The sequence below is a fragment of the Urocampus carinirostris genome, chromosome 1, assembly GCF_059441175.1.
Source record: "Urocampus carinirostris isolate Australia breed hairy pipefish chromosome 1, RoL_Ucar_1.0, whole genome shotgun sequence".
Lineage (NCBI taxonomy): Eukaryota > Metazoa > Chordata > Actinopteri > Syngnathiformes > Syngnathidae > Urocampus > Urocampus carinirostris.
In genome coordinates this window covers 74,753,549-74,780,923 of record NC_142349.1, presented here as the reverse complement: position 1 = coordinate 74,780,923, position 27,375 = coordinate 74,753,549, and the positions used below count along the sequence as shown (strand labels likewise).

General features: G+C 40.2%; 2 protein-coding genes across 3 annotated transcripts; both read left to right on the top strand.

The window, feature by feature from the left end:
- The first annotated feature begins 4,539 nt into the window (after positions 1 to 4,539).
- On the top strand, positions 4,540 to 9,880 carry LOC148376891 (uncharacterized). The gene is made up of 2 exons (XM_088352244.1): positions 4,540 to 4,792; positions 7,863 to 9,880. The coding sequence occupies exons 1-2, from the start codon at positions 4,663 to 4,665 to the stop codon at positions 8,726 to 8,728; spliced, it is 996 nt and encodes a 331-aa protein (XP_088208370.1). The 5' UTR covers positions 4,540 to 4,662; the 3' UTR covers positions 8,729 to 9,880.
- A 6,984-nt stretch (positions 9,881 to 16,864) lies between these two features.
- Positions 16,865 to 25,711, top strand: LOC148376890 (uncharacterized). Of its 2 annotated transcripts, XM_088351258.1 has the most exons (3): positions 16,865 to 17,087; positions 22,188 to 22,577; positions 25,491 to 25,711. In XM_088351258.1, the coding sequence occupies exons 1-3, from the start codon at positions 16,958 to 16,960 to the stop codon at positions 25,517 to 25,519; spliced, it is 549 nt and encodes a 182-aa protein (XP_088207384.1). In that variant the 5' UTR covers positions 16,865 to 16,957; the 3' UTR covers positions 25,520 to 25,711. The 2 variants fall into 2 exon arrangements, with proteins under 2 accessions (XP_088207384.1, XP_088207375.1); XM_088351249.1 differs by having other exon boundaries at positions 22,188 to 25,711.
- Positions 25,712 to 27,375: the final 1,664 nt, after the last annotated feature.

The window sequence follows — 27,375 nt, the reverse complement described above, 5'->3', positions numbered from 1 at the left end:
GTAAACATACTACGTACACTGTACTGTATGTCGACATTTGTATGGATAATATAGTTTTTCTATTCCTGCCTGTTGGTTTAAGATCAGGGGAGGGTGTCATTGTAACCTGTGCAGTCCTTTGAGACATTTTTTGTGATCAAGGGTGTCATGTCCTGCACAGTTGTCATGGCGCCCAGCTGGCCCCGCCCCTTGACACCGACTGAGACGCATTGGACTGATTGCTTTTGGAGTACTTAAACGCTCCTTTTGGGACTGCCCGTGGCCAGATCATTGCTTTACCTTGTTGAAGACCTGTTCATGCCTGTTTGATCTGAGTAATGCCTAGTTTGTCATTTTGATTGCCTTTAAACCTGTTTTGTTTTTGGTCCGTTTGTGTGTTGGACAACTTTGATTTCCTAATTAGAGTGACAGATTGTCTACGCATGTGAGTTCCGACTTCCTGCTTCCCGTCCGTTACCTGACAGAATGATCTGGCCACGGGCAGTTCCAAAAGGAGCGTTTAAGTACCGTATTTTCCGCACTACAAGGCGCACCTAAAAGCCTTTATTTTTTTCAAAAGCTGACCATGCGCCTTATAATACAGTGCGCCTTATTTATGGATCAATATTATGTCGCAAAGTCTTGCAACTAATCCAAGCTGCCGCCGACTAGATTTTCCCCCGAACGCGAGTAGTCCGCGGTGTATGCTGGGATTTATATACCGCCGTTTCATTGGCTAACCAATGTGTCAATCATCATTTGAATCGATCACTATTGGCTAAAGTTATTCGGAGATAAAGGGGGCGGATCCTTTTTTATCGTTTACAGGCTCGTATAGGCTAAGGGGCAAAACAAAGCCTGCAATTGGCCGAAAAAGATGAATGTGAATAGCAAGTCTGGTTGTCTACGGCATAAAGAAAACATGTTTAACCATTCTGTATTTGTAGATATTTTACTCTCCTGGATTTACTACACTCACGGATATAAGAGGACCATGGTTGCACATTATTATTGAACGCAACGACTTCGGTGAGCTACTCCGGCTATATATTTTCCCAGTATCTTGTTTCAGAGTGATATCGATGTTTCTGTGATGGGTCTTTTTTTAAATTAAACTCAATTCCAAGTGTTTATTGTCTATGCACAGTAAAGTTGCGAGCGAAAAAGAAAATAGAAACTAAGGAATGGTTGGCATTTCTTGAATCCCAAGACTTTAACCTTCCGAATGATGGAACGATGCATTTGAGTGACATCGTACGGACACCGCATCCGCACGTGTCTACGACACGTATTTGCTTCTTTGCAAGCTTTGGGAATGTTAAGGGGGTAAGAAGTTTGACTGAACAATCTGACTGTTTTGTCCACGTTCCCAATGCAGCGCCTTATAATCCGGTGCGTCTTATGTATGTCAAATATAGGACCAAAAACTATTTTTTCGGGGTGCGCCCTATAACCCGGTACGCCTTATAGTGCGGAAAATATGGTACTCCAAAAGCAATCAGTCCAACGCGTCTCAGCCGGTGTCAAGGGGCGGGGCCAGCTGGGCGCCATGACAACCGTGCAGGACATGACAAAGGGCTATACAAATAAATGTGACTTGACGTGACCCGATGGCTGTGCTCAAATCTGCAATAAATGCACAAGTTGACATTGACCGTTTGGACATCTTTCTTAATCCTTCAATTGATAAAATGTTTGGGGACTTTGAACTCATTTTCCAAGATGACAATGCATCATGCTACAGATCAGAACGTGTGAAAGCATTCCTTGGGAGAAAGACTCATCCAATCAATGTCACGGCCTGCAGATATCCCAGATCTCAACCCAATTGAAAACGAATGAATCGAAAGAATGAAAGAAAAAAAGAGAGAAAGAAATAAGAGAAAGAGAGGGAGAGAAAAGTAGAGAGGGTGGGACAAGGAAAGAGAGAAAAGAAAGAGAGAGAGAGAGAAAAAGAGAGAGTGTGAGAAACAATAGATAAAAAGAGAAATAGCGAGAGAGAGCGAAAGAAAGAGAAAGAAAGAAATCCAAACAGAAATAGAAAGAGAGGATGAGAGAAAAAAGAAGGAGAAAAAGAGAGAAGGGGAAATCAAGCGAGAGAGAAATGGAAAAGAGCATGAGAGAGCAAAAGAAGGTAAATAGACACAGACAGAAAAAGAGACAGAGAGGAAAAAAGAGATACAGAGAGAGAGATAGAGTGGGATAAAAAGGGAGAGAGAGAGAGAGAAAGTGAGGGAGAGAGAGAGAGAGAAAAAAAAACAGAAAAATACAAGTACAGCGTTTGTGAGAGGCACCTGGCTTTGACAACATCAAGTGGACATATATCAACCTGCAGCTCGTTTTTCTCTTGCGCTTCCCTCAGGATAGTGAACCTTTGTAACACAAAAGGTACAATGCGTCTGAGAAATCAACGCAAAGCCAAAATGGAGGCAAAACTAACATCAAATGCGACAGAAACAAAATGAAAATAAATCCAAACAGCTTTTTGCCGTTCCATTCCGTTACTCCCCAACCCAAGCCTGCACAAAATGTAGTCATTTTATTCATATTTCGTTTCTTTTGTCTTTTATTAGCATATTTGGTATTGGAGTCATCCAAAAGTCATTGAAAGTAATCAAGTTAAAGTAACCCTACCCAACCCTGGAACCAAACTTGTTTACCTGGGGATCACAATAACCAAAGACCGACAAAAAAAAAACTGGTTTGTAGTTAGAACTCTCTTAGAGGTAGTGTTCTCCTGTCTCAGGCAGATGGGATTTCTGGATAAACGTACACTTCTCAATCTGTATCTGGGTAAGAAATTATTAGCAGAGGTTGAAAGGCAACTACAGTGGAACCTTGGTTTTTGAACGCCTCTCAGTTCGAACAAATCGGAGTCCGACCAAAAATTTCGAGAAATTCTTGCTTCGCTGTTCGGTCAAAAAAATCGGAGTTCGAACGCTGGTAATGCGTGAGTGCGTACGCTAGGGTGCGATGCTGAGCGGCGTACGGGTGTAGATCGCTCTTTTTGTGACCAACTGTTATCGCGTGCGGACGTGCTTCCTTTTGCTAAAGTAAACATTCAGGGTGTTGGAACGGAGCCCAACATTCAGGGTGTTGGGACGCAGCCCCCTTTCCAATGAACCGCTCACCACTTGTTGTAGAGACCCGGGTGCTAAATGACTTGTAAACGACCTGATTTTTTCATTTTTACACATTCATGTTAGTGTACTCTTTCGTACTGAAGATTACGATAACGCGAAAGTACGATGAGCCTGGGTTAGCTTTATGTTTCCGTTAAACATTCAAGGTAAACATTCAGGGTGTTGGAACGGATTAAAACAATTTACCGTATTTTCCGCACTATAAGGCGCACCGGGTTATAGGGCGCACCCCGGAAAAATGGTTTTTGGTCCTATTTTTGACATACATAAGACGCACCAGATTATAAGGCGCTACAATGGTAACGTGGACAAAACAGTCAGATAGTTCAGTCCAACTGATTACCCCCTTAACATTCCCAAAGCTTGCAAAGACGCAAATACGTGTCGTAGACACGTGCGGATGCGGTGTCCGTACGATGTCACTCAAATGCATCGTTCCATCATTCGGAAGGTTAGTCTTGGGATTCAAGAAATACCAACCATTCCTTAGCTTCTATTTTCTTTTTCGCTCGCAACTTTACTGTATATATGACAAATAAACTCTTGGAATTGAGTTTAATTTAAAAAAAGACACTCCATTACATCCATTATCTGCACCGCTTATCACAGAAACATCGAGTTCAGTCTGAAACAAGATACAGGGATAATATATATAGCCAGAGTAGCTCACCGAAGTCGTTGTGTTCATAATAATGAGCAGCCATGGTCCTCTTATATCCGTGAGTTTAGTAAATCCAGGAGAATAAAATATTTACAAATACAAAATAGTAAAAAAATGCTTTCTGTTTGCCGTCAGCCACGTGCTATACGCATTCATCTTTTTCGGCCAATTGCAGGCTTTGTTTTGCCGTTTAAGCCAATGCCAGCCTGTAAATGATAAAAAGGATCCGCCCCTTGACCTCCAAATAACTTTAGCCAATAGTGATCCATTCAAATGATGATTGAAACATTGGTTAGCCAATGAAACTCCGGTAAATAAATCCCAGCATACACCACGGACTACTTGGCGTTCGGGGGGAAAGCTAGTCGGCGGCTGCAAGTTAGTTGCAAGACTTTGCGAATTAATTTTTTTCCATAAATAAGGCGCACTGTATTATAAGGCGCATGGTCAGCTTTTGAAAAAAATGAAGGCTTTTAGGTGCGCCTTATAGTGCGGAAAATACGGTACATTATTTTTAATGGGAATAATGATTTCGGTGATCGAACAAATCGGTTTTTGAACAGGGTTCTGGAACGGATTATGGTCGAGAACCGAGGTTCCACTGTATGCAATTTTTGTATGGAAAAATAGAACTCACCATGTTAAAAAAAATATGCTACTGATGACGTAAAGGGAACGGTGGCGAGGACGTGAGGCTAGGGGGCAGTATTGCACCCAAGAGATGGATGCAACCGAGAAGAAGACGAGAATGACATATTACTGCTGCCATTTTGTTTGTGGGCCCGTAGCGTTCCGTTCCTGACGTTTGCGCAATTTAACTCAGTTTAACTGCATTTAACTCTGTTAAAGAGTTAGCGGTGAGCTTTAAAGGTGGATAAAATGTGTTCGAAAGGGAAAGGAAATTTGAAAAAGGAACCCCAGGAGGTGCAAGAAGAGAACGAGCTACATCATCGACTGCTAAAGCAAGTTAGCATTAGCAAGGAGCTACGAGTTGTTTTGAACAGAGCAGGTCGGTCACTTTTAATTTCACAACATTTTATGCATTCTTATTTTCTGCTTTTCATGTCCATTGCATGGCAGATGTTCGATTTATATTCCACGTATATAATGACGCTGATTCGAAGGGTGAATCTAATTCACGCCCTCATGCGGACAAAATAGGAATTAACTTTGCAGTTTCGAAAAAAAATCTAACGCTAAGAGTGTTTTGGTCGCCATTCGTTCTCCCCGTATGCACTTTCGTGCGGAATAATCTCAAAATGGGGACACAATACTTGCCATTACTATATAGCGTCGTTACTTGTTCAAATGCCTGTAGACTTATTAAACGTACGGTTGGAATATTATAGTGATACATCCATCCTTTATCTACACTGCTTATCCTCAGTAGGGTCGCGGCGGTGCTGGAGCCCATCCCAGCTATCAGTGGGCAGGGGACACCCTTAACTGGTTGCCAGCGAGTCGCAGGGCACACAGGGACAGACAACACACTTGCTAATTCACACCCATGGACAATTTAGACCGGCCAATAAACCTGACGTGCATGTTTTTGGGGTGCCTCGAAGAAACCAACACAAGCATGGGAGAACATGCAAATTCCACACCGGAGGATTCGATCTCGTGACCTCAGAACTGTGCTGCCGATGTGCTAACCACAAAAGTAATTTTTGTGTCATAAGATATACTCAGTCAACTTTCGTGCAGCCCTGGAGATAACTAACAGATGGGCTACACTATGCTAAGCTAACAAAGAGTGGAAGTGTATTTCCACTAGATGGCGCATTCCCTAAATGTTTTTTTTTTTTCAATGCCAAATTGCAAGAAAATATAAACAAACCAAATGCCAAAGGGGGGGGGGTGTAAATAAACTTGTAAATATGGACTTCTGATGACAGTGGTACTGTGAATTGTAGATTTTGCCACCTCCAGGGCAGGAAAGCAAGAGTCTTTTTACAAAATGCAATTCGGCAAAACGGTCAGGTTTCGGGGAAACAGAATTTGGAAATACAAAAAAAAACATTGTGTAAAAGATCGTTTTGAAGTATAAAAACATTTTTTTGAGGCTGAACTCATTGATAGTTTGTTTCTATTATTTGTTTAATGAATTGAATTCTAGCACTCTTGGGCTTCCCTATGCAGTATCATTTCTATTTCAAATACTGGTATATTTTTAAAACATTCAGATCAAATATTATAGTAATCCATTGAAAGCAAAATTAAATTTTTATGTCATTGGATTTCTTCAGTCAGCTTTTGAGCTGCTCCAGAGCTGACAGACAAACGGGTTAAGCTAGGAAAGAGTGAAAGTGTATTAGCGCATGAATCCACCAGATGGAGCACTCCTTGAATGTTTTTTTTTTTTCTTATTTTTTCGTGCCAATCGACAAGAACATACAAAAAACATGCCTGGCGGGAAACGGACAAGTTCAGCAAAATGTTTCCGAATATGATTCTATCTATCTCCATCTTTATATCTCTATCTATCTCTCTATCTAGATAGATTATCTAATCTATCCAATCTATCTAAGATATCTAATTTGCTCTTGCTCTTGAAACAATTCCCAGGATGAAATAAGCCAGCAAAACTAAATCAAGAAGACAATAAATAAAAAAAAAACCCCTCTCAATGCCGGCTACCGTACAATTATTATTTCTTGTAAACCTATACTCGGGTTTATTCCGTTAATGCCTTTTCATGTAAAAATTGACATTGAGAGAGTTTTCACGGAATTGTCTTTATCGTCATAATTAACAACGTAGTTAACATGATAACATTTTAGGATTGACATGAAAAAAAAGGCTTTTAGGGGAAAAATAAATGACCATATATCTGTGAAACTTTTTTTTGGTCTTGATAATTATTCATGACATTTTTTTGGAGCCGAAACCAAAATCCCTGGGTTTTTGTGGACCATCGTTGTGGATTAACTGCAAGTCGGCCTGATTGAAAACATCTGGATGTCATGTAACCATGTTGATACAGGAAATACCACAGTGTTTTTCCCGCCCCGACTTGGCTCAGTGGTTAGGGTATTTCCTGTATCAACATTGTTTCATAACATCCAGATGTTTTCCATCTAGCTGACTTGCAGTTAATCCACAACACCACAACCCCCCCGAAAATCCACGTAGTGTCGCACCTTCATAAAAGCCCCCAGAGGGTTAAACTTATTGAAATGACGTCATTTCCGACTCAATAGTATACAACCGTAACAAAATAACAATCATACATCTACAAACAATCACACACAACACATACTTGAAGTTGAATGGATGGTTTTATTAACATCATACAAAAGTAAAATGTGATTGAAGGAATTCTCCTTTTAGAATCAGAAAGCTATTTAGAGAGCTGCCGGCTAACTGCACGCCAGCATCGGGTGTTCTCAAATTACGCCATGTTTCCAATTGTAGAGGTTTCTCACTTTGTAGCTCCATGTCATTCGTTTCATGGTTAATGGATCTGGTATTGGAAAGATACAGGATACGCAGCTGCAGCTTGGCAGGGTTGCTAGCCTAGCTGTTAGCAGTACGCCTGACCTGTATTAAGGCTTTTGCTTTCCCTTCTGATGCCTCTTTAGTCAATTCATGGATGCGAACAATCCACATAGCACCTGCTGGCATTTCTTTGACTCCTCTGACTTTCCTTAGAGTCCAATTTATTTGATGAATATCTTTTCAATGTAACAAGCCGCTAAAAGCGCTTGCCCTGGTTTGTTTACAGAGGCATTGCCCGCCCGCTGTTTGACTCTACTTACACCAGCCTATCAGAGTGGTGTACACAGTCACATCAGCCTATCACGGCCATGCACACGGTCACACCCACCCAACAGAGCACTTTACCTAATCTCTCCCCGCTGAACACAATGCACGATACAATGATATTAATGGCAACATAGACAAAATCAATTCATTTGAAAATTTGCGAAGTAGTAAACTAGCAATAACCGAAGCGCAAAATAGCGAGTGGTCTCTGTATGCTGAAAGGATTTCTTTAGCGATGCTTTTGCTTTAGAAAAATATATTTTTTGTGTTTGAATAGAGATTATACTCATTTATGTGTGTCTTGTGTCCTGCAGACATCAGTGAAGAGAATATTCCTCATTGGCAACAGGAGACAAAGTTGCCTGGCGTCAAAAAGGAGGAAGACGAGTTTTTTGAGACAGTTGTCATTAAAAAGGAGGAGGCGGAGGAGGATTTGGAGCCTGATCACATTAAAAAGGAGAAAAGGGACTTTGAGCCTATTGACATTAAAAAAGAGGAGGGGAACGATGTCCAGCGTGTTGACATTAAAGAAGAGAAAGATTTAACAGAGTTTCCCGTGACTGGGGCTTCTTTAATCTATGAAGAGCAACATAAAGACAGCAAGGAGAAGGTGTCTCCGAGCAGAAGCTTCGGGACAATAGATGAGGACGACACCTCCGACTCTGCACACAATGATGGCGACAGACAGTCGGAAGGTGATGACACATATCACGAATGTTCCCAGTGTGGGAAAACGTTTAGGCGCAAGGATCATCTAAAAAGCCATGTCAATGTCCACACTGGTGGGAAACCATTTGCTTGCTCGGTTTGTGGTCAAAAATTCGGTCGAAATGAGCATTTAAAAAGGCACACAAGAACTCACACTGGCGAAAAACCGTATTCCTGCTCAGTTTGCGGTAAAAAATTTGCCCAGAGAGATTCCTTAAATAGCCACAGCAGAACCCACACTGGTGAGAAACCCTTTTCCTGTTCAGTTTGTGGAGAGAAATTTGGTCGTAAATCATACTTAAAAACTCACAATAGAACGCATACAGGTGAAAAACCTTTCACCTGTTCAGTTTGTGGTGAAAAATTTAGCCAAAAAGGAAATCTGAAAAGCCACACAAGAACCCACTTTAGTAAAAAACCATTTTTCCGACTCAGTCTGTGGTCAAGTATTAACCTTGAAATTTTGCATTAAAAATCACTGAAGAATCTATACCGAAGGAAAACATTTTGTTTGTGTTTGCAGCCAAAAATGAACCCAGAAAGGTACCTTAATCATCCACACTGGTGAAAAACCTTTTGCCTGCTCAATTTTTGGTCTTAAATTCAGTGTGAAATCAAACTTGAAAATCCACACAAGCATTTTTTTTAAGCAAAACCTCTTATTTGCTTAGTTTGTGGTTAAGAATTCAACCAAAATCCAAGATTGTAAATACACACAAGAACACACAGTGGTGACAAACATTTCGCCTGCTCCGTTTCTGGTAAAAAATTCAGCTTTAAGAGAAAATAAAATATCCAACAAGAACCGAAACTGACGATTAACTGTTTCCTTGTTCAGTTTGCTGTCAAAGATTCTCTAGTCAAGTCAAAGCTCAGGATCAAAAGTGTGCTGGTGAGAATAGCATTCATCACTGTTTGATGTAAGCTCACAGTTCCATTATAAAACACTGGATGATCTCTTTTGTGTACTCTTAATGTCAGTGATGTCCCTAAAAGCGTATTTTTTAGTGGTTGTAGTTTTGAAAATGCAGCTTGTATCTTTTTTTGATTGATGAGTGTTATCCATCATTTTATTTCATATGCCGTAAATTCCGGACTATAGAGCGCACCTGATTATAAGCCGCACCCACCACATTTCGGGAGGAAAACCGATTTTGTACATACACAAGCCGCACCTGTATAAGCCGCATGCGCCCACATTGAAAAAACGCAATACAAACACGAAATTAACCCATCCCCGATACAGTCCACAAAAAACAGCCGGCAAAATGAACAGAAAATGATACCGGTACTTGAGATTTAATGCAGACCTGCAGAGTCCGGGTGTCCATTGAAAGTAATCCAAGGAAAAAAGTGTATATTTCCTAAGGCAAAGGTGGGAAAAATATAAATCCACCATTGTTGGCCGCGTCCACAAACACATCTCACCTTTACTCCACTTCCCGTCAGCCCGCGTTTGCCCCGCCCCTTCTTTCTCATTTTCTCGTACAAAACATATCAGAATAATTTTCTAAAATAAATACATTACAAAAATATACAGTTGCAAATACATATTATACATGGTTACACATATTAACAAAGAAAGACGGTACACCGAGAGAGTTTTCAAAGCTTTAATAATAATATTATAACTTTCATCCCAAACCGTGCCTGTGAAGGGTAGCAAAATGCTAGTAGCAACATGCTCGCAACACAGTTAACGGGTCTGTAAAATAATCATACCGTACATGTAGAAACCACGGTAAACCGTCCTCATCTTCCTCCTTATAATTGAGGTCATCAAAGTCGTCTTCCTTCAGTGTGGGAATGAGACTTTGTCATATAGATGTCGTCTCACGCTCCTTTAGTCAAAAACACGCTAGCAGCACGCTCGCAAAGTAAAGTTTACGTGCAGTAGCTCTGTTTCCTTGTTTATCGGACTGCTCGATTGCGTTTAGCTTGAAAGTTGCGTCATGAGCCTTTCTTTTAGCAATTTGCATGATGAGGTTATGTCCACACTAGTTTAATTTGTGCACAAGCTAAGAAGTTGCAGTCGAAATTTTACCTTTTGTACTCGAGCGCTGCCGGCGGCCGTTACAAAAATGACATAAATTGGCCGCATCACTGAATAAGTCGCAGGGTTGAAAGTTTGGGAAAAAAACGTAGCGGCTTATAGTCCGGAATTTACGGTATTTTCCATTGTATCGCCTCAGTATGTTCGATTTTTGACTTTTTGATTCATTTGAAATATCCCTTGTTGACTCGTGTAAATATGTTATACAGTTTTGAGTTGATCAAAATGGCCTCTAGGGTTATTGCACGCAAATTGGAATAAAGAATATGTCAATATGGCGGCGCCCCTGTTCCGCTGCGGCTACATCGGCTCGTTACAGTTTTTTACACGTCGGCCATAAGACCCAGTCTTCGACTCGAACTGCAGATTAAGATACGATTTTGCTGGATATGCGATCATCCAGACATCAAGCGCTCGGTGCTACGAACACTCGGGAGTGTTTATTAGCCACGGACTGCTATGTCAACAAGACCCAGCGGCCTACAAAGCAGCGAAGCAGAGTGGCACGGCAGCGGCGTGACCGCCGGACGAGGAAGCGAGGTTGTCGGGCCGGGCTAACAGCCAGGCTAAAGGCTAAACGCCTCTCCCATCCATTCTCCAACGTTCGCTCTCTGGACATTAACTGGACCATTTAACAACTGGAAGTGGCATCGAACCGCGAGATGACGAACTGCTGCGCTAAAATTCTGACGAAGACACGGTTAATCTTATCTATCCCGGCTGACGTTCAAAGAAACAGTGCGGGTCAGATGTATCGACATTTCATTCTGTACACACGTGTACACGAATGACAATAAAGTCAATCTGAATCTGAAGAAAACCAGGCTAACTGAATAAGCTCAGCGAGAGTAGTCTGGGTTACTGGGTTGTATGTTTTCAGAGTCGAGACGAATAGGCGCGGCTATGTCAAGCCAGCTGTATGTAGTGGGGATCAAATCTATGTTCACTGAATCCTCAAATGGACCCTCGGATCCATCTCAGAATCACTCATCGGATGTTTGAAAGAAAGTAGAAAAATAAAAAGGTTACACAAGCATTATTAATAAGGATGATTTCATAAAACGTTTCACTTCACAACTGTTACGGTTGTAAGGTCAACAAAAACATAGTGCCAGAAAACATACAAAAAAATGATTCACTCGGAAAGAGGGAAATTATAACTTGAGGGGCTGTCGTAAATTCATAATCCCAAAGGTGAGAACCACCAGGAAAAGTATGTGTGTGTCTGTGTGTGGAGTCAAGCTTTGGAATAATTTACAATAATTAAAAAGCATTACTGGCGAAATACAGGGATGAAGAAAATGGGATATGAGGGAGATTGGAAATACTGCGTTTAAAACTATACTTAACGTGTTGTTATTGTTGCTATTATTATATCAGAACTCTTCTTACAAATATTATGTTTATTTTTATTGTTGTTATTATCATTGGTGCCGCAGTGACATTTGGTAACTAGGCGGATTATGACGTTGAGGGATGGGTAATGAGAAGATTAGTGTATAAAATCTGATTATTGTAATTATTGATATCTGACCTATGTAATAAGTACTGTATTTTCCGCACTATAGGGCGCACCGGGATATAGGGTGCACCCCCAAAAAATAGTTTTTGGTCCTATTTTTGACATATATAAGGCGCACCGGATTATAAGGCGCTACAATGGGAACGTCGACAAAACAGTCAGATGATTCAGTCCAACTTATTACCCCCTTAACATTCCCAAAACTTGCAAAGAAGCAAATACGTGTCTTAGACACGTGCGGATGCGGCGTCCGTACGATGTCACTCAAATGCATCGTTTCAAATATCATTCGGAAGGTTAATGTCTTGGGATTCAAGAAATGCCAACCATTCCTTAGTTTCTATTTTCTTTTTCGCTCGCAACTTTACTGTGCATATGACAATAAACACTTGAGTTGAATTCACTCAACTCATCACAGCAACATCAAGATCGTTCTAAAACAAGATACCGTGAAAATATAAAGCCGCATAGCTCACCTAAGTTCTCACGTTCAATAATGGTACGCAACCATGGTCTTCTTACAACCGTGAGTGAAGTAAGTCCAGGAGAGTAAAATATTTACAAATCTAGACTAATGAGACATGTTTCTTTATGGCGTACTTTAGCAAGCTTGCTATTCACAGTAATCTTTTTCGGCCAATTGCAGGGTTTGTTTCGGCCCTCTAGCCTATCCGAGGCTCCGAATAACTTCAGCCAATAGCGATCGATTTAAATGATGATTGACACATTGGTTAGCCAATGAAACGCCGGTATATAAATCCCAGCATACACCGCGGACTACTCCACGTTCGGGGGAAAATCGAGTCGGCGGCTGTTGCGTAAGTTGCGAGACCTTGCGATTTAATATTGAATCTTATATAAGGCGCACTGGATTATAAGGCGCATGGTCAGCTTTTGAAAAAAATTAAGACTTTTAGGTGCGCCTTATAGTGCGAAAAATACGGTATATGCATGAGATTTTGTTATATTAGACATGAGAGGAAAGGAGGATTTGTAAAATGTATTCAATAGGGAAGATAAAGGGGTAGGAAAAATAAGCATCTGCTTCTGACTACCCCTTTTCGAACATGTTATGTGACATTATTTTGTTGTTGACTCATTGTTTTTGTCCTGTTTTTATTTAATGTTCGAAATAAAAGTTGTCATTCATTCATCCAAGGAAAGGACAACGCCAGGTACTTTTACACACCGGTTCATTGAAACTTCATTAAATATGACAGAAAATACTAATTCAAACGAAATAATAATTAAATCCGGGCTTAATCCTTTAACTCGGTGTCGTGCAATAACCCCGTAGAGGTTTTTTTTAAAAATGTGATTGAATGAATCTACCAGGTTTGGGTAGGGTTACTTTAACTGGATTACTTTCAAAATGAATCAATTTTGTGCAGGCTTGGGAATAACGGAATACATGGAACAGCAAAAATGATGTTGGCAAGCTGTTTGGATTTATTTTCATTTTGTTTCAGTCGCATTTTATGTTCGTTTTGCCGGAGATCAAAGAGATCAAAGCCAGGAGATAAAGCTTACCACGTGTTGTGAGTCATCATTTTATTCATATTTAGTTTATTTTGTCTTTTATTAGCGTATTTGGTATTGGAGTAATCCAAAAGTCATTGAAATTAATCAAGTTAAAGTAACCCTACCCAACCCTGGAATCTACTGTACAATGTATATTTTGATACCTGTAATCAAATCATGACTTTTATGGTGATCTCATTATCTCGTATCACATGTAAACATGTTTGTTCTGTGAATATGTGACTAAAAATCAAAATTCAGATTCAGATTCAGATTCAGATCTACTTTATTGTCATTCTAGTACACGTGTATACAGAACGAAATGTCGATGCATCTGACCCCCACAGTTTCCTTGAATGTACAGATATAAATAAAGTTGTATTGTATTATGGCTACGTATAGTATTTTACCATAGTGCCGATAGTGCAAGAAGAGTAGCTAACCAGATGTGCAAGATGGACAGTCAGGTTAACAAGTCAGGTATACAGGAACATTAACACTGTAACGATAACGCTGTAAGTACAATAGTGCAGAGAGCAAATGTGCAAGGAGTGGCAAGCTATAAAAAAACTGCCAGTAGTGCAAAAAGTCAGATTAGCAGCCGTTTAGATTTAGGTTAACTATATGTTAGATTGACCATTTAACAGTCTAATGGCCAGGGGGACTAGACTATTGCGGAGCCTGGTGGTCCTGCACCGCACACTGCAGTACCTCTTCCCAGAGGCTAGCAGAGTGAACAGTCCATGATGGGGGTGAGAGGGGTCCCCGGTAATGTTCTTAGAATGGGATAGGCAGCGCTTCTGGCCAATGTCCTGAATGGAGGGAAGTGTAGTCCCGATTATTTTCTCTGCTGTCCTCGTTACCCTCCTCACACTACCCCAGTCGGTAGCGCTGCAGCCTCCACACCACACAGAGATACAGCTGGTCAGGATACTCTCTATGGTGCCCCTGTAGAATGTGATGAGGGAGGGTGGGGGCAGGTGGGCTCTCCTCATCCTCCGCAGGAAGTACAGGCGCTGCTGTGCCCTCTTAACCAGTGATGCAGTGTTCATGGACCAGGTGAGTTTGTTTGTAATGTGCACCCCTAGGAACTTGATACTGCTGACAACCTCCACAGCCTTGTTGTTGATGCAAAGTGGGGCATGGTTGGGCTGGTTTGTCCTAAAGTCGACAATGATCTCTTTAGTTTTGTCAACATTCAGGACCAGGCTGTTGTCCCTGCACCAGCCCACCAACTGCTCCACTTCCTCTCTGTAGGCCAGGTCGTTGTCATCCCTGATGAGGCCCACCACCGTTGTGTCGTCAGCATACTTCACGATGTGGTTTGTGGCGGACCTAGGGACGCAGTCGTGTGTCATCAAGGTGAACAGCAAGGGGCTTAGGACGCAGCCTTGGGGGGAGCCCGTGCTGAGGTAGATGACATCTGAACTGTTCTGACCTATCCGCACAGATTGGGGTCTGTCACAGAGGAAGTCCAGCAGCCAGTTCCGCAGGGGGGTGTTGAAACCCAGGAGTCTCATTTTGTCTACCAGATGTTGTGGGATGATGGTGTTGAATGCTGAACTGAAGTCCAGGAACAGCATCCGCACATGGGTATTCTTCTCCTCTAGATGTGTCAGGCTCAGGTGAAGCGCAGAGGAGATGGCATCCCTAGTGGAGCGATTTGTCCGGTAGGCAAACTGAAAGGGGTCGAATGAGGAGGGGAGACTGGAGGTGATGTGCTCTTTAACCAGTCTCTCAAAGCACTTCATTATGATAGGAGTCAGTGCAACGGGCCGGTAATCGTTGAATGATAAGATCTGGGGTTTCTTTGGCACTGGGATGATGTTGGCAAATTTGAAGCATGATGGTACTTTGGCTTGGTCTAGCGAGGTGTTGAAAATGTCTGTTAGTACGCAAGCCAGCTGATCGGCGCACTCCCTAAGTACCCGCCCCGGAATGTTGTCCGGGCCTGGAGCCTTCCTTGTGTTGACCCTTCTCAGGGTCTTCCTCACGTCAGATGAGTCCAGGTGGAGTGCTCTTTCGTCCTAATTTGGAACCGCTTTCGCTACAGGGGTGCCGTTTTGTGCCTCGAACCTTCCAAAGAATTTGTTGAGGTCATTCAGAAAGTCCATGCTAGTGTCCTGCACTGGGGCGGTGGTTGGCTTGTATTTGGTAATGGCCTGAATGCCTTTCCACATATCCCTGGTGTTGGTTTTGTTGACGAAACGTTCCTGGATTTTTTGACTGTACGTTCGCTTTGCTAGTCTGATAGCACGGTTCAGGTTAGCCCTCGCTGATCTCAGCGCCTCCTTGTCACCAGATTTAAAGACAAGGTTCTGTACTTTTAGTTGTTTGTGTATCTCAGCAGTCATCCAGGGCTTCTGTCATGTCAGGACTTCATGTTTATTTGATTGATTCTATTGTTTTTAATTGACCATTTGTGTAAAGTATTGAAGGTAAAGACACACAAAATAAACTTGTTGACTGCACTGCCCTGCTGCCTCTCTTACAAGAAAATCTGTACGCAAATTTGTCAATGATGGGTACCATCCGGTATACACAGACTATCACGAAACGGCAAATCAATCAAGTCAAACGAGTTCGCCGCGGTAGCCTCTATCTCATTATTGTTTTTTTCGTTGCAAACGAAGCGAGCGGTTGGATGCTACTGTGTGCATGCGTCTGCCGCTTCGGATTTCATGTGGTAGTTGTGTAGTGAAAGGAAGTCTGTCTCTTTTTAGAGAAGCGGCTTTTTCGGCTCAACTCATTAAAGAGAGCCGGCTCTCCAATGGCTCTTGCTTTGATGCATTATATTATGAATGATTATGTTGTATAAAGAAGTTAAGAAAAAAGGAAGTATAAAAGGAGAAAATGAAAAAAAGACAGGTTTGTGGTTATCCCTTTAATCAGTATATTACCAACAATAATTTAATCCAGAAAATGAATTAATAATTTGAATAAGAAAATGTATTATTCTACTTAAAAATATTTAGATGTATTTTTCTTTCTACAGTGAACGACCAAGCTACTTCATTTTTTAACTTTTTTTAATAATAAACCTCATTCATGTCGAGCAACTCAGTTTCTCACAACAAAATGTTAATTAACAATATATATGATATAACGAAACACAAGTACAACACAACATGTTAAAATACACAAATAAACACGTTTGAAAAAAAATATGGTGTAAGATTATTTTATATTTTGTAAGGGAAAATACAACATTTTGTAAGGGCATGGAGCGGAGGAGGTTGACAGGTATGCTATAACTAATGTCTCCGCTAGATAGCGCACTCCCTAAACCTTTGCGGTTATCATGTTATGTACTGTACTCTTTTCTAAAATTGATATGAATAAACCGTAGCAAAAATCAATACACTAAAAAATATATAAAATAAAATATACCAAACAAATATTTTGAATGATAAAATTAAAATGTATCAGCTTTGAAGAGCACTGGTGTAACCCGGAACTTCTTTGGTTAGAGCTCCGCCCACTTTCTTTCTTCTTCCGGCTAACTCCAAGTTTGTTTCGGTACACGTAGCAATTCGCTCCAGACGTGTGAAAAAGCTCCATTTAACTCTGTCAATAGTAAATGGTGAGCCTAAAATGTGGATAAAATGTGCGAGAGAAGGGAAGGATATTTAAAAGAAGACCTTCAGGATGCGCGAGTAGAGATCGAACAAAAAGATCGAGGGCTAAGCCAAGTTAGCATTAGCAAGGAGCTACGATTCGTGTTGAACAGAGCAGGTCGGTCACTTGTTTTTCTACATTTTTATTTTTCTATTTTGTGCTCTTCAATTCTCAATTCCATGTTACGATTTTTGACCGATCTCTATTTAATATTCGTCATAAAGCTGCTTCGGGTGGAAGCTTTATTTCGTTTCGTCGAGACGAATTTAAATATACGCGCATGCGTACAATTAAGATGAATTAACTGCATTTTAACCAAATCAATTGGTAAGTTAAAATATGTGCACCTTTCGTGGATATTTCTTATTAAGTTTTTTGTTTAAATACCTGTATTTGATGTTCTAAAGGTTAGGAACATTCCCTATTATCATGTTCGTAAATTTAAGCCATCCATCCATTATCTGCACCGCTTATCCTCAGTAGGGTCGCAGGGGTGCTGGAGCCCATCCCAGCTTTTTTTGAGCAGTGGGAAGGTGACACCGTGAACTGGTTGCCAGACAGTCGCAGGGCGCACAGAGACAGAAACTCACTCGCTCATTCACACCTAGGGACGATTTGGACAGGCCAATTCACCTAACATGCATGTTTTTGGAATGTGGGAGGAAGCCGGAGTGCCCGGAGGAAACCCACCCAAGCACAGCGGAGAACATGCAAACTCCACAGAGTTCCAAGTTGGAGTGTGTCGTATGAGGTGCCCTTAAAAAGTTGAAGGATCTCATGACCTCGGAACCGTGCCGAACACGCGCTAACCACTGCGCCACCTGCTGCCCTAAATTTATGCCCAAAATCCTAAAAATCTTCCGTCGTTGACTACGCCAGCGATTAATAAACCCATTTTCTATGAAAACTAGAAAAATGAATCGAGCATTGTGTATTTTTGTATTGAACACGTTGATTGTGATCTTACGTTTACTGTTTCTGCCTTCGTCATTCACTCAGAAACTGTGGTTGGATTTCTCGTTTGGAACAAATGGTAAATGGTCTGCATTTCTATAACGCTTTTTAATTCAATATAGACCTACCCTTACCCTCAATATAGACCTACCCTACAATGTTTTTCACACTTACCCATTCACACACACACTCGCACACCAATAGGGAGTTAGCCCCCCAATAAGCCTACCTGCTAATCTACCATTCTCATTCTTATTTTCCCTGCTCACATGCAGCACATGACAGCACTTCACAAGAAAAGTCTGATTTGGAAATGTCGGTGTTAAAGAGACAGGAAGCAGTCCTAAGGCTTCAAGAAGAGTATTATACACTCAAAATTCAGTGGATGAAGAAGAAAATTGTAGATTCTCCTCTACAAAACTGAAAAGATTCTCCATGGTGGATCTCAAGCTCTTCCCTTTTGGCTTGGCACTTAATAGTAGAGTTGTTTAGCATGTAATTGTTTATTTAATGTGAATACATTGTAAACTTAGGGATTCAGTGTCTTGCCCAAGGAACTTCGACATATACAGGGATCAGAATTTTCCGCGGATCCGCGGATTTCCGCTGTTTTTGAACCCCAAAGGTCATTCCCGTACATCGTCTAAATTCGATGAGAAAATATTTTGGGGGGGTGAGGTATGATGCGTGACTGTTTCATCACCCCAATTTAGCAGTTAGAGATCGCGAGAAAAATCGGCAAAAAGAAGCGCAGCGCATTAGATCTATAACACACAACAAATAGATCGACTCCTACCATTGGTCGATAGGTTCGCTGATAACCAATCAGCGGAGCTTTTGTTCAGAGCATTGGCTTTCTCAAACATGGCGCTCCTTCCGGTCTTTTCAAACGGTGAAACGAGTGTTTGAAAAAGTAAATATGAAAATACTAAGAAAAGAAGACGAGGCTTTTGTCTCCGAGATTGATAAAGGAATCAAGAATAAATTGAAGTGGTCATGGCTGGAGAAGACTGTCACAGACTGACATGTATTTTCTTTAAGCATGTTCAGTTTGTGCATTCTATTTTCAAATTAATGATGAATGGTTATTAATGTATATATTTTCATATATATTGTTGATTAGTAGCTAAATACAAGGTCCATCTTCATCATCAAAACACAACAACAATGGTGATGGTTGTAACATTGTAATCCCCCAATTGTTTTAAACATCTTAAAACTGAAAAAAATACATGGTTTCTGTTTTGTTGGATTTAATTCATTCTAGTGCAATTTTCACATAGCAAATAAGATAAATGCTGTTGGCTTCAGGGGGGCTTCGCCCCGCTGAGCTCCCCACCGGGCTCCACCCTGGACCTGGCCGGGGCCTGCGGCCCCTGGCTATTTCAGCTGAAAATGAAAATCTCCATTCTGATCCCTGCATATAACACAAAGGAGCCGGGAATTGAACCTTCGACCTCTTTATCCCAAGACGAGCACTCTACCTCTGAGCTAATGCCAGGCTTGAGGCAATTGATGTTTTTTTGCGGGAGCGGTATGCATAAGGACACTGGGGATTTCGGTGGTACTAAAACAATATCTTATTAGTGATATTGTAGTTATATCAATATATTTTTCACATTTTTGTTAGACTGAAAAGGCTTAAGAGTTAATTTTCTTTGAATCCACAAAAACACGAAACCTAAAATGAGGCATATTCATTTCGTCAAAGTATTGACAGAAATGTGGTGATACGATGTTTTATTCTGTAACAGGTTATTTTTGAAATGTGTCCCAATGTTTTTGTTCCGTAAATGTACATAGCATGAATTTTCCGTTCCGGCCATTAAAAACAAAAAAAAAATAGCGGTTGAAGGGCGACATCTAGTGTACAGATGTAGGCCGTCTCTGTCCGTGGTACAAACAACAGTAAATCATTTAATAGGACGTAATGGACATAAAATGCAGATTAAGCTAGATATAAACCACAATATTTTACCTGTTTTTAGATTTAACAAGAGTAAACAAAACGCACCTATTACTGCAACGTTTTTGATGTTTGGAGCACTTAATTACGGATTAGCACGAGGGTCTTTTCTAGGGGGTATCATCTATATACTCTATGATAAGTCGATTTTTTCATTTCATAATTTGTTATAGTAATTCTGTTTCCTAAATACATTATTTTGAAAAAGGTGTAGACTTTTAAGGAGATGGTATAAAGATGGCTTCGGCAATGTTCCCTCTAAGCTGCGTGTGCGCGCAATTGCGCACTCCCCAGGGTTTTCCGCGCACAAGAAAATCTAGCCAGCTCACAAAAATCAGGGCTCGAAATTGCCAATTAAGAAGCTCATTAAGTCAAAGTTACAGTGCATGAAGGTAAAAATACAAGGGTTCCCCTGACGTTGAGTTCTAAATGCGGTATTTGGAAGTCGAACAAAGTTGAGTAAAGTCAGTTTTTCGAGAAGGGCCTTCTTCGGCTCGGCTCACTAAAAGGAACCGACTCTTTCGAGTCCCAAACGGCTCTTCAGGTTGTTTTTGCTTCTTACATCCCTATATGACCAAATATGTAAAATTTTGCACAAAATGACTTAAAGGAAGGGGGAATAGAACAAAAAGGAAAAAAATACCAAAATGAAAAAGTAGTGTAAAACTGAGAAAAAAAGAAACAAAAGGAAGAGAAAATTAAAGGAAAAATTCAGAAAAAAAAAAAAAAGTAACAGCTAGGAAAAAATAAACACAATTAAAAGGAATTTTAAAAAAAGGATAAAAAACACAGAAAAAAGAAAAAAAGGTTGTGTTGCATTCAAATGATTTCCCATTATATCAAGTAAATCTTGTTGCCAACATTGTACTTCCACTAAAAATGTGATTAAATAGAGTTCTGTATCTTACAACCGACTAAATAAGCCCCCAAAAATGTTGATATTATGCGACAAAATATGTCAGGAAATAAAAAGAAATGGATATCTTGTGAAAGAATTGTTGTAAAAACAAACGACGTTTGTAGGCCGTACAACCTTTGCAATAGTACATGAGTCAATTCATTCAAAAGAGAAAAATCATTTTGCATTGCCGGAAACTCAGCAAAATGTAACTCGAAGACAAGTTTAGGACATGTTTGATAATGACTTAGTTGCCACACTTGGGATTGCCGTTGCTCACTTTTGTTTCAAGCGTTGCTCACCGACTTTGTGTGAACGCTCAGACCCGTAAGGAAAATTACAGGGAACATTGCTCCAGAGTACACATGTAATACAGACTTGAATGAGAGAAATGAGGCCAAATAAATTTTTGCTGTAGAAAATAAATCACTGTGGTCATTGAGCCCAGCTTAACTGAACCTGCTTTCATGCAACCAAGTTAAGGCTATGTTCAGCCAAAATAACAAACATACTACTAGTAGATTAAAGAGAACGAACAAGAGAGATAAAGAAATAATAGAAAGAGGGAGGGAAAAGGAGAGAGGGCGGGACAAAGAAAGAAAAAGAGAGAGAGAGGGCGTGAGAAACAAAAGATAAAAAGTCGTGAGAGAGGGGGGAAAAGAAAGGGAGAGTAAGAAAGAAATCCAAAGAGAAATAGAAAGACAGAAGGAGAGAAAAGAGAAAAGAAAGCGCGAAGGGTATGAAGAGAGAAAGAGAAAAGAGAAAAAGGAAGTTAGAGCAAAAGAGGTTAAAAGACACAGAGAGAGAAAGAGACAAAGAGCAACAAAGGAAGAGCAAAAGAGAGACACGGAGAGTGAAAGAGATAGAGACAGAGTGGAAGAAAAGGGGTGGAAAAGAGAGAGAGAAATAAATACAAGTGCAGTGTCTTTGTTCGAGGCACCTGGCTTTGGCAACACCAAGTTGACATATTTCAACCTGCAGCTTGTTTTTCTCTTGCGCTTCTCTGAGTCTTGTCTCGCGGGCCGGATTCAATCCCTTAGCGGGCTTGATCTGGCCTGCGGGCCACCTGTTTGACACCTGTGGTTTAAACTTGAACACCCCTGCTGTTAAGTTGGAGTGTATTTATGGAATGATCTTGGGGATCATTTGAAACAATCTTCCATTTCTGTTTGAAAGCTTTTGAAAAATTAAAAAATCTTCAATCGTCAAGAAACCTCAAAGCATAAAAATCCCAAACTGTTATGACACAATGGAATAGAATAGAATATTCCTTTATTGTCATTGTTACAACATGGGATATATTGTGACAACGAAATTGGACGTGGCACTCCAGGTCCACAGTTTACGGTGAGGATAAGGAAAACAAAGAGATAATCCATGTATGTCTTGTGTCCTGCAGACGTCATGGAAGAGAATCTTCTTCATTGGCAACAGGAGACAAAATTGCCTGACGTCAAAAAGGAGGAAGATGAGTTTTCAAACATGGAGGAGGAGGATTTGGAGCCTGTTCCTGTTAAAATGGAAGAGGAGGGATATTTCGGGACATTTGACGTTAAAAAGGAAAATTTGAAGCTCTATCACATCAAACAGGAACAGGAGGGTGATCTTGAGCCTGTTGACGTTAAAGAGGAGAAAGATTTGAGAGAGTTTTCCGTGCCCGGGGCCCGTTTAACCTCCGAAGATCAACATGAAGAGAACAAGGAGAAGGTGTCTCCAAGCAGAAGCTTCGGGGCAACTGATGACGACGACACGTCCGACTCTGCACACGATGGCGACAGACAGTCGGGAGGTGATAACACCAATCACGAACGATCGCAGTGTGGAACTGAAAAACCATTTTCCTGCTCGGTTTGTGGTAAAAATTTCACCCACAAATCAGACTTAAAAAGGCACACAAGAACCCACACGGGTGAAAAACCGTTTGCCTGCTCAGTTTGCGGTCGAAAATTCAGCCGAAAGGAAAATCTAAACAACCACACAAGAAACCACACTGGTGAAAAACCTTTCGCCTGCTCGGTTTGCGGCCAGAAATTCATAACCAGAGTTTACCTTAAAAGACACATGGGAATCCACACTGGTATAAAACCCTTTACCTGTTCTGTTTGTGGTCAAAATTTTACCTGGAGAGGTAACTTAAAAATCCACATGAGAATCCATACTGGTGAGAAACTCTTCGCATGCCTAGTTTGCGGTCAGGAATTCACACTGAGCTCACACTTAGAAAAACACACAAGAACCCACACCGACACGTGCGACTCTGTGCACTATGATGGTGACAAACGAAGAGGTGATGACACAAATCACAAATGTTTGCAGTGTGGCAAAATATTTCGATTCAAGTGTCAATTGAAACGCCATATCATTGTCCACACTGGTGAGAAACCCTTTGCCTGCTCAGTTTGTGGTCAAAAATTCGGTCGGAAATCACACTTAAAAACCCACACAAGAACCCACACTGGTGAAAAACCTTTCGCCTGCTCGATTTGTGGTGAAAAGTTCAGCCAAAAAGGAAGTTTGACGGACCACACAAGAACCCACACTGGTGAAAAACCTTTTGTTTGCTCCGTTTGTGGTCAAAAATTTCCTCGGAGAGGTACCTTAAAAATCCACACAAGAATCCACACTGGTGAAAAACCATTTGCTTGCTCAGTGTGTGGTGAAGAATTCCACTGGAAAGAAAGCTTACAAGTACATACAAGAACCCACTCTGGTGAAAAGCCCTTTGCCTGCTCAGTTTGTGGTAAAAAATACAACCGCAAATCCCACTTAAAAATCCATGAAAGTACCCACACAGTTGAAAAACCTTTTTCCTGCTCAGTATGTGGTCAGAGATTCAACTGTAAAGGAAGCTTAAAAGTACACACAAGAACTCACACTGGTGAAAAACCTTTTGCTTGTTCAGTTTGTGGTGAAAAATTCCGTTGGAGACAAAGCTTAAAAGTACACACAGGAACCCACACGGGTGAAAAACCTTTTGCCTGCTCGGTTTGCGGTCAAAGATTTAACTGGAACGCAAGCTTAAAAGTTCACACAAGAACACACACTGGTGAAAAACCTTTTGCTTGCTCAGTTTGTGGTCAAAATTTCAGCCATAAAAGAGATCTAAAAAGACACACTCATGAGAAACTGTTTTCTTGTTCATATTGTGGTCAAAGTTTCTCTTGTCAAGTCAAAGCTCAGGATCACAAATGTGCTGGTGAGAATAGCAGTCATCACTCTGCATGATACGAATTCTTGGTTTACATTCACATTACAGAAGAAATCACAGCTACTATTGAATGGACTCATTTGTTTACTGACGTCAGTCAGTGATATTTCTTAATTTAGCCTATTTTTATTGTTCTAATTTTGAAATTGTTGTTTTTTCTAATGCACAAGTATCTTTTTTGATTGATAATATGAAATCATGAATAGCAATATTACTATGATATGTCATGAGAATGTTTAATTTTTGACTTTTCTAGAGAAATTTCAAAAATCTGTTGTAGACGCATATAAATAAGTTATAACGTTTTGAGATGACTTAATCAAGATGACTACTTTATAGGTAATAAAAAAAATCCAGGCTGACTCAATAAGTGCTTTCACTGAGTCTTCAAATATATCCAACTCAGAATAACTGATCGGAAAGTGTAAAAGTGTCGCCCATGATCTTTTACAACCGCTGAACTACAGCTCTTGATGGAGTTTAAAAACTGTATGAAGAAAGTACAAGAAAAAAAAAGGTTACTAAAGATCTGTTCACAAGGAAAGAACCCCGGGTACTTTTGAGTATCGGCTCATTGATTGTTCATTGATGAGTATCACGCTCTTGAGAATAAATAGACATAGTAACTGAGCTAGGCTAATTTGAATTTGCTTTCATGCAAACCACTCGAGGCTAAATTCAACCAAAACAATAAATATACAGTGGAACCTCGGTTCTCGACCATAATCCGTTCCATTTCTTTGTACAAAAACCGATTTTTACGATCACAGAAGTCGTTTTTCCCCATTAAAAGTAATGTAAAATTGTTTTAATCCGTTCCAAAACCCTAAATGTTTACCATGAAAGTAAACATGAAGCTAATCGTACGTTCGCGTTAGCGTAATCTTCCGTACGAAAGATTACGCTAACATGAACGTGTAAAAATAAAAAAAAATCGTGTCGTTTAGCACCCGGGTCTCCACAAAAAGTGGTGAGCAGTTAAAGGATAAAGAAAAGAATTATGAGTAGGATTTCTTACCTTGGCGGTTGTCTGCAGAAGCCATGCTGTATTCCTGAAAGAAGGGAAACTCGCACACCTTCTTCATATTTTGCTATTATTTCTTTCTTAAATGCAATAGTTGTACGCACTACTCCTCTTTTTTCACCTGTAGCAACTTTGCTGCTTGCACCAACCTTCTTCCGAGGCATAATTAGGAGTTAAAACACTCCCTTCACTGCTTTTGAAAAACGGAAGCAGAGAAGGAGTGCGCGTTGCCGTGACAACAGTTCTTCACGAGGGGTGGGGGCAATCTACACTCGTACGCCGCTCAGCATCGCCTCTAGCGTACCGGCGTTCGAACTCCGATTTTTTTGAACGATAAGCGAAGCAAGAATTTCTCAAAATTTTTGGTCGAGAACTGATTTGTTCGAACTGAGAGGCGTTTGAAAACCGAGGTTCCACTGTATCTCGTTTTAATTCCTTATCTTGCTTTTGTGTGTTATATATTTGTGCAGAGTGTCTAAGTGTCCGGAGCACAAGATAAACTTGAGCTGTTCCCGTCTGTCCTTGTTTTGAAGGTATAGTTTTCAGCAATCTTATCAACTTTTTGTGTGCCTATTTGACTGTAATCTTGTTCCTGAATTGAAATGTCTTTGTTTTTATATCATACTGTAAGTATGTCAAAAACGTTATTTTTCTCTGCAATGTGTAAATAACCAGGGTTAGGTAGGGTTACTTTAACTTGATTACTTTCAATGACTTTTGGATTACTCCAATAGCAAATATGCTCATAAAAGACAAACGAAACTAAACATGAATAAAATGATGACTCACAACACGTGGTAAGCTTTCTCTCCTGGCTTTGATCTCTTTGATATCCGGCAAAACTAACATAAAATGCGACCAGGGTTGGGTAGGGTTACTTTAATGTAATTACTTTCAATTACTTTTGGATGACTCCAATAGCAAATATGCTAATAAAAGACAAAAGAAACTAAATAAGAATAAAATGATGACTCACAACACGTGGTAAGCTTTCTCTCCTGGCTTTGATCTCCGGCAAAACGAACATAAAATGCGACCAGGGCTGGGTAGAGTTACTTTAACTGGTTTACTTTCAATTACTTTTGGATGACTCCAATACCAAATATGCTAATAAAAGACAAAAGAAACTAAATAAGAATCAAATGATGACTCACAACACGTGGTAAGCTTTCTCTCCTGGCTTTGATCTCCGGCAAAACGAACATCAAATGCGACAGAAACAAAATGAAAATCAATCCAAACAGCTTGCCAACATCATTTTTGCCGTTCCATGGATTCCGTTACTCCCCAAGCCTGCACAAAATTGAGTCGTTTTATTCCTATTTAGTTTCTTTTGTCTTTGATTAGCATATTTGGTATTGGAGTAATCCAAAAGTAATTGAAAGTAATCAAGTTAAAGTAACTCTACCCAACCCTGTAAATAACATGCATTGGTTCGGCAGTTTGATTATCATGAAGGTACTCAGAGACTTGTGTCATTGTGTCGTGTCTCATCAGTAAATGGAAACCATATTTTGTTTTTATTTACAATAAATAGTTAAACTGTGTTTTTGTCATTTCGTTTTGAATTCTCTTATTTGAAAGGGTTTGAAGTTTGGACTGCTGATCCGTGTTTAATGATTTTCTAACCCCTCTGGCCTATATCGGTCATCTATCATTTACCACAAGATAACTGAAGTTTTTCCACAGTTGCCAAAATCATTCCTTTATTCAAAATGGGAAACTAGTCCAGATTGTCTATCACTGTTTCCTCCCAATGGCTGCCAACCAATGTTCCCTGTCATTTTCCTTACGGGTCTGAGCGTTCACACAAAGTCGGTGAGCAGCGCTTGAAACAACAGTGAGCAACGGCAATCCCAAGTGTGGCAACTGAGTCAGTATCAAACATGTCCAAAACTTGACATCGCGTTACATTTTGCTGCAAAATTATTTTTCTCTTTTGGATGAATTGACTCATGTACTATTGCAAACGTCATTTGTCATTATTTGAATGCAACACAAACTTTTTCTTATTTTTCCTTTTTTCTACTTTTTTTTAATTCCTTTTAAAAAAAATCTCATTGTGTTTATTTTTTCCGAGCTGTTACTTTTTTCTTTTTGTTCTCTATTTACTTTTTTCCTACATTTCTTTCTTTTCTTTTTTTCTGGCTTTTTTTCTAAATTTTTCCTTCTTTCTTCTCTTCCTTTTGTTTTTTTTTCTCAGCTTTTCACTACTTTTTCATTTTGGTATTTTTGTCTTTTTTGTTCTATTCCCCCTTCCTTTAAATCCTTTTGTGCATAATTTTACATAATATTTGGTCATGTAGGGATGAAAGAAGCAAAAACAACCCGAAGAGCCGTTTAGGACCCGAAAGA